The following is a 20,460-nucleotide window of genomic DNA, read 5'->3' on the forward strand; positions in this document are numbered from 1 at the left end:
TTTTCCCCCACTTCAACCACTGCCTGGCACTAACATGCATTAGAGACAACTGTGGGCTTTTACCACTGGGTCTCTTAGAGAACGACACCTCAGGTCCATACACGGGGGCTAAACACAGCACGTTTCGGGGTTCTCCGCATAACGTGTTTGCTAATTGACACCAGACTTCTGCAGCTTGTGTTGAGGAAATTAAACATCCCCTTGTGCTTGTATAAAACATAGCTGCCAAGTGGCTTTGGCACCATGTGGTGTCCATTCGTAGCTTTTATCCAACAACACTTTGCATGCTGGAATGTTTAACCCCTTACTTAGATGGTCACAGCACAACTCCCAGAATGCAAGGCGCTGTTGGCTTAAAATCCAGGCCTGGCTGGCGGTGTCACACATGATGATAGAGCCATTTGGAGGCAATGGTGAATCTGTAATTTAGCAGGCGTGTCTATACTCTTAGTAGATTGTAAATACCGCCAGTGTTGGCACACTGAGGTCTGAGGCCTCTGTCTGTTATGAAGTAAGGCCCAGTCTGGTGGTTCAGGTCAGTCCTTTTGAGGGAAGCTGCTGGTCTTTTTTTACCATGCACTTTGAAAGTATTTTCACCTTGATGCAAGAAGAAAGTTGGATTGTTTTACAAAACATGCTTGATTTTTGTATATTGCTGGACTGGTGATTGCTTTATTTTGCACTTTGAAAGTATTTGCACTTTTTCTTTTGCTTTACCAACTACAGTTTGTATAGATTGTCATTAGGTACTTGCTGATATGGTTTGTTTTTATTCTACACGCAGTGTTAATTATGGTGTTGCTTGCACTTGTCTGTAATACGTGTACCTTAAATCTTGTATATAGCATTGTTTACACTACAGAAATGATAAATTAAAACAGACAAACATCTGCATCAATGTTCTGAAGCATCCAAACAGTTTTCTTCCTCATCCTTGTTTGCCTGCCTGTTTTGCAATGCTTACTAATAAAGACATTATGATTGAAATTGCTTCCTCAGTTCACGTTATTATCATGCACAACCCTTGACAGTCGCTAGTGTGTGGCTGAAGATAATTCACCAGTCTATTTCTCTTGACTTTTGCAGAATACTGAGTTATAGCTTGTGTACTTCTCATTTATATTGTCAGTCGAGTTTTTATGGAATTGCAGGTTTGGGTTGGTCTTTCAAAGTTTCAAGGTATTGTCAATTCTATTTCAGACCCTTCATAGTTGTTGCTTGTTCTTCAGCCATAGGCAGTTCCTGAGACAATAGGACCGCTCCTTGGCATTGTTCTGATTGCTGCCTCAGTTAAATAATCTGCTTTTGACAGTATTGTTACAAATGGCATAGCTTGTATGTTAAGAGTGTTTCCCACTTTCTCATTAGAACTTAGAGAAGGACAATATAGAGGCATTTAATTTAAATGTTGGAGGTTTCAAATCAAAATATGCTAGATTTCTGGGTGGTAGGGCAAAGTGGTAGATGGTGGGCCGTGCCGCCGGGGGAGGGGGGGCCCCCTCCATGTGCTTTGCAGGGGGGCCCCCTCAAGTTTCGTTACGCCACTGATCAGAATGCAGATGGCCACAGAGCTAAGAGCAGAGAAATGCCATCTTTCTAAAATAGTAATGTTAAATCCAACTTTACCATTCCAATAATATTAAACATGACACAGCTACTCCTTCTAAAGCAGGAATCACAGCTTCAAAGTAGATTTTCTGTTCAATCAATTGAGCTTTACAAGTGTGAAATAAATCAACTAGATGGTGATCAAATTGGGAAATTATGTTTTCCCAAAAGTTGAACTATTGTTTGGACATAAATATAGAAAGACCTGAAAGCCAGCATGTCTCCGAACCCGCTCTACCTTGCCAGGCTGTGCACATCCTTCTTTTCCTGAAACAGTTATGCTTGATGGTGCTCTTATGTGGGTGCTGATGAGGGTTTGAATTTCAGATATTGAATGTCCAGGGAACTCTTAAGAAACTGTCGTACAACAGTCCATTTTTAGCACCTCTGCTCTCTTCTTTGAGTGTCCACTGCAGCAAAACACAGCTAGGCTACATGTTGGTGTAACTTATAGGAAGGGGGTAGGTGCACACTGCCTCACACCCCAGCACTCAGTTTGCCCCAATGCATCATAACAAATGCAGTGCATGATAACACTTTCTCCGGTGTCAGGCTTTAGTTTTTCACCCTTGTTGGTTCAGCCAGTGCTGTGTATCTCTAGATATGTGTTTTAGGATAATTGTCCTTCTTCAGTAGAGAGCAACACTTTTTTGGGGTTGCTGGAGATGCTGCCCAGAGTCTTCTCAGGTCTCAGTACCACTCGCTGGGCGCAGGTGCATCAACCAGAGCACGTCAGCTCGTTAGATCAAGGGAGGAGGACCCCGGGTGTACCATGAGGAGTGGGTTGATGACCTAAACGGGGTGTGGCCGGCAGACACTTCCGGGTCCAGAGTACATGAGGAGGGACTAGAGAATGAACGGGACTCAGTGGACGTCTCGGAGGTGGAGGGAGAGCGGATTCTGGAGCAGAGAGTCCTGAGTGAGGACACAGACGCAGAGGCCAAAACTGAGACCGAATGCGAGGAGAGTCGAAACAAGATAGCGGTGTTGTACACCAGAGGGAAAGGCCAAACGGACGAGGCAGCCATGGCCCAGATATCAGGCCACGGCTTCAGGCAAGTAACCTGAGTGACTGGTCGTAGTGTGAGTGGTTGGTTTTTAACTTGAACATACCTCATGGGGCTGTAGGGGACTTAGGCGGGACCTTGGGACTAGTACCCCTTCTTTTTGCTTCAGGATAAGGAGATAGGAACACACTTTCTCTCCTTTTCTTGTTTATTTGTTAACTCACCTCTGCTATGCTAATATCCACCAGGGTGAATGTAAACCCGGGGTGGGGAAGTATAGGTTCTCAACGAACCAAAGGGAGGAAATCTTCTGCTTTTATTAAGCCTTTCATAGTCCTCATTCTGATCTCCTTTAGCGCTGTTCTATGGGGTCGCTGGAGCCAAGGAACTCATATCCCACCCCCTTTTGTAGGTACAGCCCGGGGTGTTTTGGTGACGGAACCAACTCTTGTGGTCTTAGGCCTGGCCATTAACAGCCTGTCCTTTCTTTGTTATCCTGAGGGTGCTTCAGTGCAGAAGAGGACTGTAGGGACGAACAACTACAGAAGACGAGAGGGAGAGGAAAGGAATCGGAGAAAAGAAGAATATCGAAATCAAACAAAGGAAACTTTCCTGGGTTGTTATCCTCCCAGGGACACCCTGTTTTGTTGTTAATAACCCTTACAATCGAGCAACCACTACATGGTCCCTGGTCTTGTACTGTCACAGTTACCAATGCCAGTTCCTCCTTTTTGATCTTTCCTCAGCCCCCTAGGTATTTACCAAACGTTTGAAATGCGTGGTGGTACGGTTGAAAGAGATGGACATTTGCATGACCATCTACCTGGACGACATGCTTCTCCTGGCCCAAGACCACTCCCTTCTGCTGCTACACTTGTCCTGGACAGTGTTCCTTCTCCAGAATTTGGGTTTTGTGATAAACTCCAAGAAATCCATGATGGTTTCCTCCCACCAAGTGGGCTGCCTGGGTTTTCAAATATATTCCCTCATGGCGTAATTACTTATTCTACCGTTGAAGGTGAAATCCATCAAGAGGGAACTGAAGTCAACTCTGATGAAACAGATGGTGTCTTTGATATCCCTGGCCAGGATTGTAGGGTTGCTAGCGTCTTTATTTCAAGCAATCTTCCCAGGCCCCCTACACTATAGGGCTCTTCAGCACCTGAAAATGCATTATTTGCAACAAGGATTCATTTACGATCACCTGATACCACTGACGTCCGACGCCTAGGAAGAACTCCAATGGTGGCTTCTTCACATGGAAGCGTGGAATGGCAAGGCCATTTTTGGAGTGCAACGAGACGTGATCATTCAGTTGAACACAAATCGTTTGGGCTGGGGCACAAGATGCAGAGAATTTTCTACAGGCGGTCGTTGGTCAGCAGAAGAATTACGTCTGCATGTCAATTGTCTGGAATATCTAGCAAGTTATTTTGCCATCAAGTATATATCTCCCATCAAAAGCAATTGCTGCATCCTCTTGAGGCTGGACAATGTGTCGGCAGTTCGCTATATCAACCGCTTGAGGGGCACGAGATCATGCCTGTTGGCTAACATAGCCCGCGACTTTGGGCATTTTTGCCTTTCTCAGAAGATCACAGTTCTGGTGAAATATCTTTTGGACGAGAACAATCTGGTAGCGACTGGAACTCCAGATTCCTGAGGGACTACAGTGATTGGAAGCTCCATCCTTGCATCTTTCAGGAGACAATGTGAACTTGGGGTCCGTGCCATGTGGACTTGTTTGCGTCCAGGCTCAACGCCCAACTTCCACGGCTCTACAGTTGGGCACAAGACCTGATGGCATTAGGGACAGATGCCTTCCAACAATTTTGGGGAGATCAGACAAATTATGCCTTCCCTCCATTCACTATGCTACTGAGAGTGGTGTCCCAGGTCTGACGTCAATCACGACTCTGGTGCTAGTTACCCTTCTTGTGGAAGACACAATCATGGTTTCCAACTCTTTTGGAATTGTCTGTAGCTTTTTCCATCCTCCTTTTTTTTCCCTAAGTAACTCCTGGATCCAGTAGGCTTGCCTCATCCTCTAATTCTTCAAGATAAATTGATTCTTGTGATTTGGGAAGTTTCAGGAGACATAACCAGGTTGAAGTAATTCCGGCAGCAGCTGCTGCATTTATACTTCAAGCTTGGGCTTCTTCCACTTATAAACAATATTCTTCTGCATGGAAATGTTGGGTGGGCTGGTGCCTTCAATCAGAGGTGGATCCTGTGGGATCCGAATTGAAAGATCTTCTGAATTTCCTTTCCGAGTGCGCTGAATCGGGCTTAGGTTATACATCAGTGAAAGATTTTAGGTCAGCTTTATCAGCTGGACATGACCCTATAGATAGCAAGCCCATGGGTGTCCATCCTGTGGTATGTAAGTTACTGAAAGGTATTAGGGTGGCTCGTCCCCCGAGAACTAAATACACGCAACTTTGGGATGTTATAAATGTTTTATCTTTATTAGAGACTTGGTCTGATAATAAGGATTTGACATTGAAACAAATTTCTGCTAAATTGACTACCTATGTGCTTGATTTCGTGCTGATGAGTGTCAGATGTAAGTGCCTTAAACCTTGCAGGTAGGTTGTTTTCTCCTTTTTTTTTTTTTTTTAAATTTTATTTAAGAATTTTTTGCCCATATATTTAGTGCAAGACAAGACACTTTACATAAACAACAGTAGTTTATACACATTGTTCACTACTGTTTTCTTAAATCTTAATCAATTCATGCAGAATCATAAATTATATACAGAACATAATATCAAGTAATTATACTCTAACAAAGTATAAATGCTCGCATGTCATTCTTTCCACTTGGTTATGGGCTCCCAAATTTGTCTACCTAGTCTTCTTCCCTTTTTTCCCTTTCTTGCATAGATTGCCATCTCCAAATTGTACGTCTCTATTAATCTGGCTAACCAATGGTGAAAGGTCGGGGGCAGGGGTGCAAGCCATTCCGAAGCGATACATAGTCTCAAGACTGCCATGGCAATAAAGATAAAACAATCATATTCAGGTTGCCTGTCACAATTATTGACTCCTAACAGAATAGTCACTGGTGTTAACTTACTCTCAAATCCCAGTGATCTAGAGAAAAAGAGCTCAATATCTTTCTGTATTTTTTGCATGTGTGGGCACGTGGCAAAGATGTGGACGATGTCAGCCTCAAAGCTTCCACATTTTGGACAGTTAATACCTGTTGTCCCCCCCCATTGCGCTATTCTAGCAGGGGTATAATATAATCTGTACAGAATTTTGTAATGTTGTGCCTGGAGTGCCGCAGAGCATAATATATTCTGCCCCATTTCTAATGAAAGAAAAAAAGATTCTTTCCCTACATCCAGCTTTTGTGCCCAATTTTCTGCTCCTTTTTCTAAATCATCCTGCTTAAATTCTATCAGTTCCGAATAGAATCTTTTAATTGTGCAGTCGGATCCTCCCTGAATAAGTTCCATGATTGAGTTCTTCTTAAATCCTATCTGTCCTCCCTTTTTTGTTACCATGTAGCTTCTAACCTGTAAGTATTTAAAAAAATGTCTTGGATCCAATCCATATTTACATTGTATATCCAAAAACTGCATTATCCCCTGTCCATCCAAAATATCACCAATCTTGTTTATTCCCTTCCTCCCCCATTCTTTAAAAACAGAATCAGAAAAGATGTCTTGAGGCAAGAAAGGGTTCTGCCCCATTCTTGTGTACCGATTGTACCTCCCAATGCCAAATTTCTTTGTGAATGCTTTCCAGATACCAAGTGCTGCTGTAACTGTCTTAAATCTGGTCCTTTTAAAATAACTTGAATCCATCTGCTTCAAAAATACATTTTCTGCTGCTGCTCCTAGTGCTAACCCATATATAGCAATTGTGCTAAAAGGGCCTTGTCCCTCGCATTCTGCCCCCCCAATTAGCCCTGCCATATACTGCAGGGCAGCTGCCCAATAGTAAAGTTTTAAGTCGGGTAACGCCCATCCCCCCCTATGTCGCGGGAGTGCCATAAATCTCAATGCCCTCCTCGTCTTACCCTTAGCCCAGATAAATCTATTTATCATATTCTCGAAAGTTTTAAACCACTTATCCTCAAACATTAGGGGAATTTGCCCTGAATATATATAAAAATTTCGGGAGAACCATCATTTTAATAATATTTGTACGGCCCATAATAGAGAGATGTAAGTTGTGCAGCCTATCTAGGTCTTTCCTCGCCTTCAAAATTATTGGAGCTATATTTTTTTCCACGAGAGTCTCTAGAGCAGAAGTAATAGTTACGCCCAAGTAAACAGCTGACTCCACCACTCTGTGATCCAGGCAGTGCACATATTGGTTCTTGATTATTTGTGTTTTAGAGCTATTTAGCGCATACCCCGATATCCGTCCAAATTTAATAGCTTCAATCTCAATCTCTTTTATTGCCTCTGCCGGATTTGGTGTTATAACCGCAACGTCATCAGCGTATGCTAATATCTTACAGTGTCCCAAACGTGTAGTTAGTGGTTCTATTCTTTCATTGATCTCCAGCCTACGTATTAACGGGTCCATGTACATTGCAAACAATAGCGGTGAACAGGGACACCCCTGTCGTGTTCCCCGTCTTATCTTCACTGGGGCAGTAGAACCAGCATTTACTCTGATCGAGGCTACCGGAGCAATGTACAAAGCCTGCAGTGCCCTGACATAGCCTTCCCTAATCCCTGCTCTCTTTAAGGTGTGCCACAGATAGTCCCAGGAGACCCGATCGAAAGCTTTCTCTGCATCTAGGAGCATTACCGCGATCGGTTCTCCTGTGACTTCTCCAACATCAAATAGTGTAATGACCTTCCGCGTATGATGAGTTGTGCCCCTACTAGGTATGAAACCATGTTGATTATCACTAACAAGGGTGTGTATTATACTAGCAAATCTCGTGGCTAATATCTTTGAGTATATCTTTGTGTCCGCATTCATTAAAGTGATCGGCCTGTACGAGCCTGGTTCGGTGGGTGGTTTCCCTTTCTTTAAAATTATCACAATGTCCGCTCCTCCCCATGACGCTGGTATAGAATTTCCTGCCTGTGCCTGCTGTACTGTAGGTTGTTTTCTCCTGATGGTGTTTCTTTTATTATTTCTAAACAAACTAAAACCATGTCAAATTCTATTGATTATCCTACTTTTCCACACAACGCTAAATTATGTGTTGTGAAATGTTTAAAAGTTTACTAGGAACTTACATTGGCTCATAGAACTGATCCTCTTGGTCACTTGCTGGCTATCCAAAAACCTTTCCGCCCAGTGTCAGCAGTGATCTTGGCTTGTTGGGTTCATTGGGTCATGTCGGAAGCTGGGATTGATATTTCAGTTTATAGTGCTCATTTTGCTAGAGGGCCATGGCTTCCAAAGCCTTTTCTATGGGTTCTAGACTGGAGGATATCCTTCATGCTGCAGATGGGTCATCTGACTCCATCTTTAAGATCTTTCATTATAAACCCATTGGGTATGTTTCTTCTGCTGTTGTTGGTGGGCTTTGAACCAGCATATTTGGAGCCTCGGGTCCTGTCATAGAATAGAAAAGTTTCTAGCATTTGCAACAAGAATTCTAGATTCTATGAAGGACACGGAGGCGATGATTAGCCCATCCGTTGGGGCAGGTAAGATTAAAAGTCTCACAGCTGTCATCGTATTGTGTCGTTTATGCATCGTAATTATTGCCCCCCCTTTTGTTCAGAATTATGGTATGATGGGACTCAAACTATGTTCTATTTTCAGGCTCGAATTTGAAACACAATTAAGGCTCATGGCTTGGTAGTTTCAAGCGGTTGGTACCCTTTTCCATTGGAGCAGTGGACGTCACATTTCTGTCTGGATTTATTTTGTGGATTCTGGTAGCTCTTCGTTGAGAGTTTGGAACTGTGTGCTTGTTTTTGTTGGGAATATATTTTTCTAATGACTGCTTTTTTTACAAAGAAAGAGGCAGAAAGATGGTGACTCTCTATTTTTATATGATGACCACTGTTAATGGGTTGGTTTGTTAGAGGCATGGTTCAAAGCCTCATGGGAAATGTAGTATGTAGTGTTTACTGTTTTTTTATTGGCTGCTGTTTTTTTACGAGTACTAAAGATTGAGAAGTATAATCCTCACCTCTGTGTATTTAATAGAATCAAAAATTCTTGTCACAAATGCTATAAAATGTTCTATTCTCACTTAATAGCACAGTATATTTACTTCATTGTGTGTTCTTTATTGTGATTTTCTGGTTGGTGCATTTCTTCAATATTATGCTTCATATTTACTATTTTATCTTATTTTAATTGTACTTAAAATTTAGATTTGCTATCCTATATTATACATTTCCACACAGATTCATCCAGAACTCAGTTGAATTCCACTCAGCCGTGCTTATACTGGGTGGATCTCAGGCCACTTTCAGTCTCGCCGTAGGTGGGGGAAGGTGGGCCATGAGTCTTGATCTCCCACTAGCCTCTTCTGATGTTTTAAAGATGGCAATGCTTTTCAAGCCAATTGCAGAAAGAGTTCACAAAGATATCTGAAGCAATGCCACAGCATCTGCTGAGAGGCAAAGTCAAGCTTTGACTTACCACCACATGCATGATGAATGAAGCACACTTAAGAAGCCAAATGGAAAACTGAATGAGCCATTGGGAAAATCTAATTCAGATTTCATGGCAAAATAGCTATGTGGGCCCAGCATCCCCCCACGTGTGTTTCATACTTTGGGAACATAGGTGTCAGATTCTGGAAAAATTCAGCATTTTAGAAGCACGAGAGTTAAATAGGCAATGAGAAAAGGAAGATTTAAAGTGTCCATGCAATGGAATACAAGAGGGGAACCTTTGGCATGTTCTTATTTTCAACAATGGCGACTAAACCTTCAAAAAGCATCCACTAGTCCACAGGTCTGTCCATTACTGGAGCAAGAAAAAATAAATTATCAATCTTTCACAGTTGTAAAGGACAAGCTAAAGCAGCTTCTCATAAAGGCTTGATGTCTCGAACCAAACACCATACACTTTTAGACACAATTTGGATTGCTCATTGTAGGTACAGTTGCAGGTGCACTGACCTTGTTAGGAGATAGAATAATTGGACTGTGACATGGTGTATGACTTTTAGTTTATCTTGTACCAGACCCTTGATCTCTCGTTCTACAAGCAGATGAGCGACTTTGACATGTCTAGTTTTTCTCTTACTGTGTTCACTGAGATGTCCAGGTATCTTTAGCATGATGTGAGAGCTTAGATTTTATATATCCCTATTTAATTTTCCAGTTTCCCTAGTGTAAAAGACAAGGCCCAGGTTGGAGTTCTTGCAGTCTCACCATTGCATCATATCAGTTATTGCTTCTACATTTGTGTGCAGACAGCTTCCATAACTCTTTAGCATAACTTGTTTTTTGAGATTTTTCATGCAGGTGTTGCGTCTGCTGAAATGCTAGCGGCGGAAATTCAAATGTCAATAGTCAACCATGAATTCCAACTGTTCCTTCCTTGTAAAATTGGAGCTATACATCATGGTTGTTTTATATACTGACTCCCATTAACATTTTGCTGCTGCTTCAGAGAGACTTGGATGTCTGTTAGAGCATCATTCTGTGCAGAAAACAGGATATCCAGGAGAAGTAAGGCAACCCCCTAAAATAAAACAACTTAGAGGTCAGGGAAAAGGGGGAAAGAAGCAAAAATTTCAAATAAATCGTGTCCCTCTAGACCTATATTTCTTTCCATCTGGCTTTAATAAGCTCATATCTGGGGCCCAAGGAATACTCTTTTGTACACATTGCCATTATTTCTTTCTTTCATATTTTATTTCTTTTTCATCATTATTTAAATCATTCATCTATTTTTTTATATATTATTGTATACAAAACCATTAGAAATGTGACCAATTTTACAAATATACTTTTTTTTGGAGAGACAAAAACCGTACAAAACATGATACAAAGTGTATATCAATTAGAACCAAAATGTGGATATTGACAGTTAGTTAAAATATCCAAAATCACAAACCCCCATACTCTTTCAAACCTCTTCTCACTCCGCATCCATGTCACTTTCACACTCTACATACATACTACCCGCCCCAGGACCAGACTACATGCACAGATGAAACCACTGGAGTGAGGGACTCTACCCTCAGATGCTGTGCTGAGAGCTAGGGCGTATCACTCAAGCTGGTCAAAGCGCGTTACAATGGCTTATTTCACTTTGTATGCCATCTTCTTCAGCACCTGTTACTTTGAGACTTTGGAACGGGCATGATGAGGGGAAAAACAGATTTTCTTATACTGTATAGGTATCTGGAGGTACCTCTAACGCGTTTGTCGTTATGTAGTTGTTCTCATTTGTCCAATAGCGTTTTCTCACTCTATTATTCTACTGTATTGTCCCATGGTTTAATAGGAATTCATTTTTGCAGAACAAACTTCACTTCAGTATCGCTCTTATAATTAAATACCACAATCCGTGTCATCACTCAATCTTTTTCCACATCGATATCTTTAAACTTCTTCCTTTTTCTCTCTTTTTACGGCCATAATAAGTAGAGGCTGCTATAAAAATATTCAATACGTTCCTCTTTTATTGACCCTTCAATTTGCGGCAAGTTCATATGTCCGGCATGACCCCACGTTGTAACGTCTCTAGAGGATATCCCTCACTGTCCTGATCCGCGGTACCTCATTGGACCTTCAACGATTGGCTTGACTCCCACAGGTCCCTGATACCCCCATGCAAGAAGGCTGCAAGTCAACTCAGCGTGTGACTCTCTATGCTTCCTTCTACCTCATCCTCACAGAAGAAAGGACGATGTCTGTACTGCATAGTTTCAAAATATGACTATTACCCTCATGAAGAGTATCATAGTAGGCTGGAAAGACTATTTTCTCAGACCTGCTACAAATATCCTGCCACCCCTCAAATCAAACCTCATTTCACACCCAAGGTCAAACTGTTTGAGGATTGAGTTCTATAAAGGTTACTAGTAATATTTTGGACTGTAGTACATTTGTGGGAGGTGGATGGGTGTTACAAACAAGGACCTTTTAAACATGAATCATTGACAGCTTTTGAAATCTGCCTGCAGTTTGCAGTAATTATTTAAATCCTCTGCGTCCACTCACCTCACCTGCATGCCAATTGTAATTAAATGAGTAACATCGGGTCAGTTAATAATAAAACCTAGTAATTACTGTGTGGTGGAGCTTCACAAATGAACAACACTGACAAATGACTGCAGTAGCATGCCGATCACACAAAGTGCTCTGATTTAAAAATGTGCAGCGAGAGGCTGTAATTCACATCCTGGCTTCCACTGTGCAGGACTGCTGGTCATGAATGACAGTGGCTTGCTGGGCTTTTGGACATGAGAGTGGAGTCGAGCAGGTGCCTGGACATGGGGGGCTCTTGACGAAAGGCAGACTGAGCATTGTTCAATACGGCTACTGGCGTCGACCCACTGCAACTGGGAGGGGGTGCACATGCAAATGTCACTCCTTAAGTTCCACAGCAGTACAGAGTCATACGTTTTCAGGATACTGAAAGAGGAATATTGTCACCAAAAAATACAGTCAGTCTGGTGACCCATGTCAGTGAGTGCCTTCAACGCTGATCCACTACTGAGAACCGAAAATGCATTACAAATTTCCCAATGTATGGCGGGAGCCAAGCGTTTTTTCCCTACAGCCTGTGCTGCATACAACTGCTCCCCGGAAGGCCAATGTGTGGCGAACTGTTGCAGTGATTGCAGACACACTAATTTGTCTTTGGCCAGTACTCCCCTTTCTTAGGCATTCTTAACATTAATTGGCCAAGCTTCGGTAACTCAAAATGCCGTACACCCCAAACACCGCAATGCTATGCTATACTTTGGACTGATTTAAAATGTGGATGACAATGCCAACAAAGAAATGGCTGAAGGAGACTGATATCTTCCACTGTTCTATGTGTGCTGTACTGTGGGATGGTACAAAATGTGAATGATATTCCAGCAACTCAATGGCTGATGAGGGCTGCCCCAAAAACTCTCTGTGTGCCTACTCACTAAGGGGCATATCAGCAACAACCGGCGATAATTATCGCTAAGCACACTTAGCGCTAGGATAATTATCGCCGGCTAGCGTGGATTTTTATCGCTGAGATAGTGTGCTATTAGCAACGCTTATCTCAAAAGCGATAAAAATCCTCACGCTAACTGCCTAACGTGAGATTATCGCTGGAAACCCAGCGATAATCTCACGCAATGTGGCGTTAGCTTGATGATAGGGACTCACAAACTTAGCCATGATATCCACCTTCCATAGGATATCATGGCTAAGTCAGTCCTGAAGCAGGCGTAAGGAAAGTAGCGATGACAGGGGTTATCGCTACTTTTCTTGCCACTATGTTTCATAGCGTGGGGCTTGATGATAGGAGAAATGTCGCTTAGCGACATTTCTCCTGTCATGTCAGGTCAGGAACGCCCACTTTGCATCTCATTAGAGATGCAAAGCTGAGCGTTAGGAATTCCTACGCTAACGCAAGTTTTCACGCGTTAGCGTGAGCTTGCTAATTAGGCAATAAGACTATCGCCGCTTTTCAGCCGAAAACGGCCGCAAAAGCGGTGATAATTGTATCGCCTCGCCTTGCTGATATGCCCCTATTTTAGTAGAAGTGCCTCCTGGGTATTCCCTCACACAGATGTAGCAATGCAATGCTAATATCAAGGCATTGGAAGTGCAGAGCTTGTGAATGGGGAATAACCTGGGGAACTGGTGCTACTGAACCAGTTCCATAATCAATCAAGGATTTATTCACTCAATCACATTATCTTTATTCAGTTTTTAGTTATGAAAATCAAACCAAACAATAACGAATACATGTAAAATGATATACGTCTTAAAACAGCCAACATTTGAATGAACAAATCGCAAGTTATAGTTGTCTAGGATTCGTGATATTCCCACCGCTATTAGGAAAACTAGTGATCGTAAGTCAAGTATAAGCTTCTAGAAGCATGTGTATGATAAATTAGAGAGGGTTACATTTTGCAAAGGATTCTTCACAACAATATCAAAAATAGTTTGCGAATATACATTGTTTTAAATGACTGCAGAAATGCAGTGTGTGCGGTCTGAATACAATGTAATAAAGGGCATGCTCGAGAAGACCCCAGCCCTTTGGAACATATGAAAGAAAGGAGTGCCCTGTGCTGAATCTAAAACGAGTTAACAGAAGCCTCAACTCACACATGGTAAGGCCCACTCGAGAGAACAGTTTTTAGAAGTGTATACGATCTTACATTGGGTTGCTCAAACTCGAAAATCACCGTCATTAATCGCTTTTAATCTAGGAATACACGTTTAACCTAAGTATATAACTTTTTTGGTAATTACAGAGGGTTTGGTAAACAAATATTGATGTCGTAGGTTAAGAAAAAAGAAATCCGTATGCCAAGTAATATTCCAGACACCATCTAAAGAAAGACAGTGCTTAAGTACAGCTTTATTAAAAACCGTCTTTGTCCTAAACAAAACTGAAATTCATAAAATCAGATGCCAACGTTAAATAACATCAACCACCAGCTAAAGTAGTCTGAGCTTCTCATAGCAAATATAGCTTGGGAAACTGTGAAGTTCTGCTAAAAGATGCTCACCAAATCCCCTACCTAACGCGGGCGAGAGATCAGTATGCAAAAAGTGTGAGAAATTCACAATTCCTTTCAACATTTTAGGCGATTTCCTCTCCATACATTTCTGTAGTTTTTAGCTGCCGAAATATTCGCAGGGAAAAATATTGTAAGTGCACTTGAAAAGCACTATTCGTAGCTCCTGTCCTTCCCACAACACCAAAATTAAAATGCATCTTCCAAGCAGGCCATGTGTCTTGTTACTTATGATTTATGATGTATTGAGTTCAAAAGCTCTGACCGACATCAAACATAGTTGTACCAGACCTATAAAGTATTGAATGTCAATATTGAGAGCTACATATCATATAAAATGTGTTAAAGGCTGCTTACGAAAAACCCCTTTGCCTACTTAATACAGTGTGAAAGCATTTATTTAGTAGCTCTAAGACCTGCGATGATTTCACAGGGATCAAACTTTTCCAGCTCCAACACTTCATTTTCGAACACTGATGCCGCATTCCTGGAAAGTGTCTGAAAAGGTGCGATCATTGTATGTGCCTAGTTGCACCCTCTTTTTGATTAAAACGTGTAGGAAACAGGGAATGCACGCGGGGATATGGCACAGAGATTCAATAGACAGCAGAGCAGTGGATTCAGAAGCCCAGTGTTTAAGCAATGAGTTCTCAGCATTTTCTAATTATTTTTTATTCCTCATGTGAGAGAAGTGTGGGTGCTGAAAAAACAGCTCCCCTTAGAATTTGGTAAAATGCACAGAAGTGGGCGTTTGCTCTAAATGCGGCAGGGTTCGCCTTCTGGAAGTTTAAAAAAAGAAGCTCTTGTCCATCATATCCCACCTTCCACAAATGTTGTTTGTGAGGTGTGGGCTGTGCAGTTTATATATGGACAGAGAGCAGGGCCGTATTGGCCGTACCTGGCATGAGGCATTTCCCCGGGGGCTGGAAGGGTGGGGACCGGTTTTGTTACTGTGGACCGGTTTTGCAGAGGAGCTGCAATATCAGCACCCAGTAGCAAAAACAGCAAGCCAGCATAATCCACTCACTTTTGTTTCCAGCCGCCAAGGCCAGCCAGTGTTTCATACTTGCACACCCCTCCCCCCCCCCCCCCCCCACTGCCCTTGTAGTGGTCAGGCTCACTTACTATGCACATTGCAGGGTTGGTCCGACAAACTTGCCAGGGCTGCTTTGGGCTCCCAGTCTGGCCCTGACTGAGAGAGCAAAGTGAAGGGGGAGAGTGGGAGGCATAAATGTACTTTGCCTACATCTGCCAAAATGCCTAGAGATTACAGCTGTGAAGGATTTTAGGACGTCTTGCATCCCAAAGTACTCATTCAGCCCACCCCATTTAGACCCCCTAATTAGGGCTTGCACATCTTTGTCCAATGCCCAAGTGGACAAACTAGCAAGATCAAGCTTTGTTACTATAAAAACTCTGCGAGTCCAGCCCTGCTCTCAGTCCAAATAATATTCCACAATTTGGGATTTCCACACAAGGTCCAATCTACCATCTCCCTTGTTCTGTCCAAACTTGATTATGCCAATAGCCTCTACCACGGATCACCATTAACAACCATGAAAAGACTACAACAGATTCAGAACTCGACTACCAGACTACTCTTGCATATCAAACTGCGAGACCACATCTACCCTGCCTTGAAAGCCCTGCATTGGTCACTGGTTGCCAGAAGATCCATGTTCAAGCTGCTTTGTATCACCCATAAAGCGATACATGGAATGGGACAGCTCTTCATCAGGAATAAAATCACCAAGCACATTCAACAAAGGAACCTCCACTCTAGAGTGGCACCTCACTTCAAAATCCCAAGATACAAGATAAAAAACGTGAGTGGCACATCCTTCTCTGTTCAAGCAGCTAACTATGGAACTCGTTACCCCCAACATAAGATCCACGGACAACCACCTTATCTTCAGAAAACTACTCAAGAATTTGCTCTTCCCCACATAAGCACCATACGTAAACATAAATATACAACATAGCCCTCTGTATATAAGCATGTATTTGTATTATAGATATGTACCTATATATGTGTAATACTTTGTAAAAACTTGTACAATAATTATATTTTTAAATAAATAAATACATTTTTAAGTACAACAACACTTGAAAAACTGAGTTTATCTAATGCATCTTTAATCTACATATACTTACTTGTTTATGCATATATAGATACTTTCCATGTACTTGGATCTATATATTTATTACTTTTTCCCGAAAAAAGCATACAATGCATTACCCTATTTCTCACCCTATACCTCTCTCAATATATCCTCTACCTCAACTCTCTGACTCATCTCAAAACTTCTATCTACTACTCTTTCAAATACAATACCCTATTGCTCACCCTATACGTTTATCAATATCTTTAATCTACATATACTTACTTTCTTAATGCATCTATATACTTTCCATGTACTTATGGATCTATATATGTATGACTTTTTTCTAATATAGCATACCCAATGCACTACCCTATTCTCACCCTATACCTCTCTCAATATATCTTCTACCTCAACTCTCTGACTCATCTCAAACCTCTTTCTATCACTCTTTCCAATGCACTACCATATTTCTCACCCTATACCTCTATCAATATATCCTCTGCATCCACTCTCTCACTTATCCCAAATCCCATACCACTACTATGATGCCCAAAATAACTCTTTCTAGACTCTCCCCTACTCTACCCCTTCTTGCATCATCTGACACCTCTTTTACTATACTGATCCCCCAAAAGAAGCCTTTCTAATCTCTTCCCTCTGACTCTTCCGCTCTACATCCCTTTTTACTGATCCCAAGCCTCCTCCTACTGCTATGACCTCACCCCCCAAAAAAAGTCTAAATTCTTCACTCTTCTATCCCTCCACTATCCTTTTCAATGAAAATAACAGACTTACATGTCTACTTCTCAAATGTCATATTTCACTATACTAATTCACCACTAATCCTTTAAGGGTTCCAGAGTAGCATACTACTCGCCAAAAAAGCACTTCAACACCTCATCAGTGGTAGCAAGCACTATATAAATGCAAACCTTTTTCCCTCTCCTATCCCTCCGCCACCCTTCTCAATCCAAATAACTGACTAACTTATCCACTAATCAAAATACTTTCATATTTCACTATACTAATTGAATTCAACACTAATCCTTTATGGGTTCCAGAGTAGCGTGCTACTCACCCAAAAATTGCTTCAACACCCCATCGGTGAAGCAATCGCTATATAAATGCAAACCTTTTTCCCTCTTCTATCCCTCCGCTATCCTTCTAAATCCAAATGACTGACTAACCTATCCACCGCTCACATTACTTTCATATTTCACTATACTAATTCACCACTAATCCTTTATGGGTTCCAGAGAAGCGTGCTACTCGCCAAAAAAGTGCTTCAACGCCTCTCCAGTTGTAGTAAGCGCTATATAAATGGAATTACAATACAATACAATCTTTCAAGAATGGCTGTGTTGCACAAACTTCCAAACTAGTCAAACGACTAATAAACCTTATGGCACAAGTAGTAAATACACAGTAACAATGGCTGTACCTTCAATTGAACTCTATCACAAGGTGGCAAGGGGACAGCTCCCAAAAATGCGACTGAAATGCAAGCAGATTGCAGGGATATGGATAAGGATATTATCAAACTCTTGCCTCAGAAAGGTCATTTATTTCGGAAGACTGCGGATTCACGCTTGTCATTGGTCTAGAACTGATCCCCGGCTGGGTGGCGGGGTGAGGCAGGGTATTCCTGTGGCATGGCAGACCAATAGCCATTCTTTGAACATGGTGCTGTGGTAGGAAGGAACACGGTACATTACACCCGACACACGGCCTGGTACTTACGTTCACCGTGCCATTGCCTTCTTATATCTGTGCAAGCAGAGGCCTCCCAACACGTTTTATGCAGTACAGTCTTTAGGCCCAAAAGCCGAGTGGACGAATTGAATGTCCCCTAGAGGTTTGCATTTATGTCAAGCGATAAATGAGTCACGTTCAAAGATAATGCAAGGAATGGCTGCCCCAGGCTGCTCACGGCGACTATCAATTTTAGGCATTTCGCACTCGCAGCGCCATTCTGCAGACTGTGGCCATATACATCAGAGACTTACCAATGACTGACTGCCTAAGCACCGTATTGTGTCAACAAAGGGATGCAACGTGGAGAAGCAAGCCGGCAGGCACGGTCTTACCTGTGATGTACAATATAGGTGATGATGGAAGCGAACAGGCACAACAGCATCACCGCAGTGCATGCGTAAACCACGGGGTGCAGGAAGTCCCCTGGGTACGGGGGGATGGAGATCAATGTGTTGAAATCCTTTGGAGGAAGAGAAAAAAAGAATATCAGCTTTGCACCGCACCTGCTGTAATCTCTGCGTAATTGCCGCGATCATGCACAAGTGTTTTCTCCTGTTTGTGCAGCTTTATATGCATCGCGCAGAAAAGTGATGACACAGCTTTTGTTTCAATAAACATCCGTATTGTACCACATCTCCGTTAAAGATTCATACCGCCAGGACTTTTAAACAGCTTTTCAACATATTGGCCAGAAAATGAACAGAGAAGGCATAATTGTTTGAACGAGCAATTAGTCTTACGGGCCAGACGCCAAACACCTGTGTCCCTCATCTCTTTATTCCTGCTACAGTTCAAGTTCTTGGCTCTCAAGTTCATTTTGTGAATGTCGGGCTTTCAAAAGCGGTAAATCGAAGTAGTTTTCACATTTCGCGTTTTGTTTATCCTAAGGACGCTCTTACACCACTGCAGACAATCTGTAGGGTGTGTTTGTAAAGTATTGAACTCGCCATAAACTCCTGTAACCCCTTTTGAAACCCATCAGGCCAGAGGCGTACCACAATCCCATACAGCCCCTGTGGTGAAAGGGGCCCCCATTCTCCAGGGGCCCCATTCAGCCTACGGTAATGCCAGTGATTCTAAAACCTGTTGTGTGAGGAGCCCCCCCTCCCCTAGGTCCGCGAATCCCGATTGTGTCTGGGACTATTTTTCCTATTATAATAAAATTAAAATGGATAAATTGTAATTAATAAAGTACATACAAATAAAGAAGCACAATATTTGAGCGTCTGTTTGGTGTATACTTGCTTTTGCATTTTTTTGTGTGTTGTTTTGAGGTGCAAATAATACAAATTGCTTAGGGTGGCGGCCCCAGCTTCCTCAGACTCGACACTGTTCCCAGGATTCCAGTAATGATTCAGTGGGAGGGGCCACACAGGTCAAAATATGAGGAGCCCCTGGTCTATGCATCTCTGTGAAGTATGGGAGCCTAAGGGGCCTGTAGCAATATCGCAGGATCAGCATGGAGTGAATAATAAGAAGGTTGAGTAGTTAGAATATATGGAAGATTTATTCCAACAGCTAAGTATATAAGATAGATGCAGCTCTCAAGAGACAGGCAGGTACAAATGACTAACGACCTACTATTCATATCATGACATTCTGGATACCTATAAAGATTCTAATCATGAAACATCTCTTAAAGAGATGCACCGTTACTACACATCTCCCTTCTTAACACAATTTAACATTCCTGACAATACTATTACGCATAAGGATGACAACAACAAAGAAATAAAATTACATGTGAATATACATAAGGATAAGTAATTGAAAACGAACAAAATCTTCAAACTTCTTGGGAGTGATTATTGGTCTTCCACATTTGCTAGATTTGTTCTCAATGGAAGAGTCATAGGACACCCTACTGTCTTGCGTGTCCAATTCTCTAATACCTTCCTGATGCCGACCTTCAGTATTCTCAAAATTACTTGATGTTTGACCACAGATGCTATCTTGTACACGAGGAACTTCAGCACCTGCTCCATCATGCAACATCTGCAACGCTTGAGGTGAATGCACCAATGAGGACCGAGGTGTTTGCATTGATGGTAAACTAGGTGCATCACCTCCCGCTGCTGTACTGCCCAACATCTCGTTACTTTCCTCAAGAGACGGAAAAATATCTAACCACCAATAATCTCTTCTCCTTTCCAAAACATACTTTTTATTAATTCCATTATCTGTAGAAAATGCATTGCAACTCATATGATGAATGCTGCCATCATCGAGTTGCACCGTATTCCTTATGACCTTAGTGATAGTTCTAGGTTCAGAACATTTTGACTGCATTTTGCCAGATTTTTTAACTTGTTTTACTCTGACGCTTTGCCCCACCTTCACGCAAACA

The 20,460-nt window shown here is 42.1% G+C and overlaps 1 protein-coding gene across 1 annotated transcript in view; it reads right to left on the minus strand.

Annotated features, from left to right (window-relative positions):
* Positions 1 to 20,460, minus strand: part of ADGRA1 (adhesion G protein-coupled receptor A1) — a 781,952-nt gene that overhangs the window by 515,352 nt on the left and 246,140 nt on the right. Inside the window, exon 3 of the mRNA XM_085606189.1 lies at positions 18,446 to 18,573. Coding sequence (XP_085462315.1) covers positions 18,446 to 18,573 — 128 coding nt within the window. The remainder of the gene's footprint in view (positions 1 to 18,445; positions 18,574 to 20,460) is intronic.

The sequence above is a fragment of the Triturus cristatus genome, chromosome 1_2 (genome assembly GCF_964204655.1).
Source record: "Triturus cristatus chromosome 1_2, aTriCri1.1, whole genome shotgun sequence".
NCBI classification, from domain to species: Eukaryota; Metazoa; Chordata; class Amphibia; order Caudata; family Salamandridae; genus Triturus; species Triturus cristatus.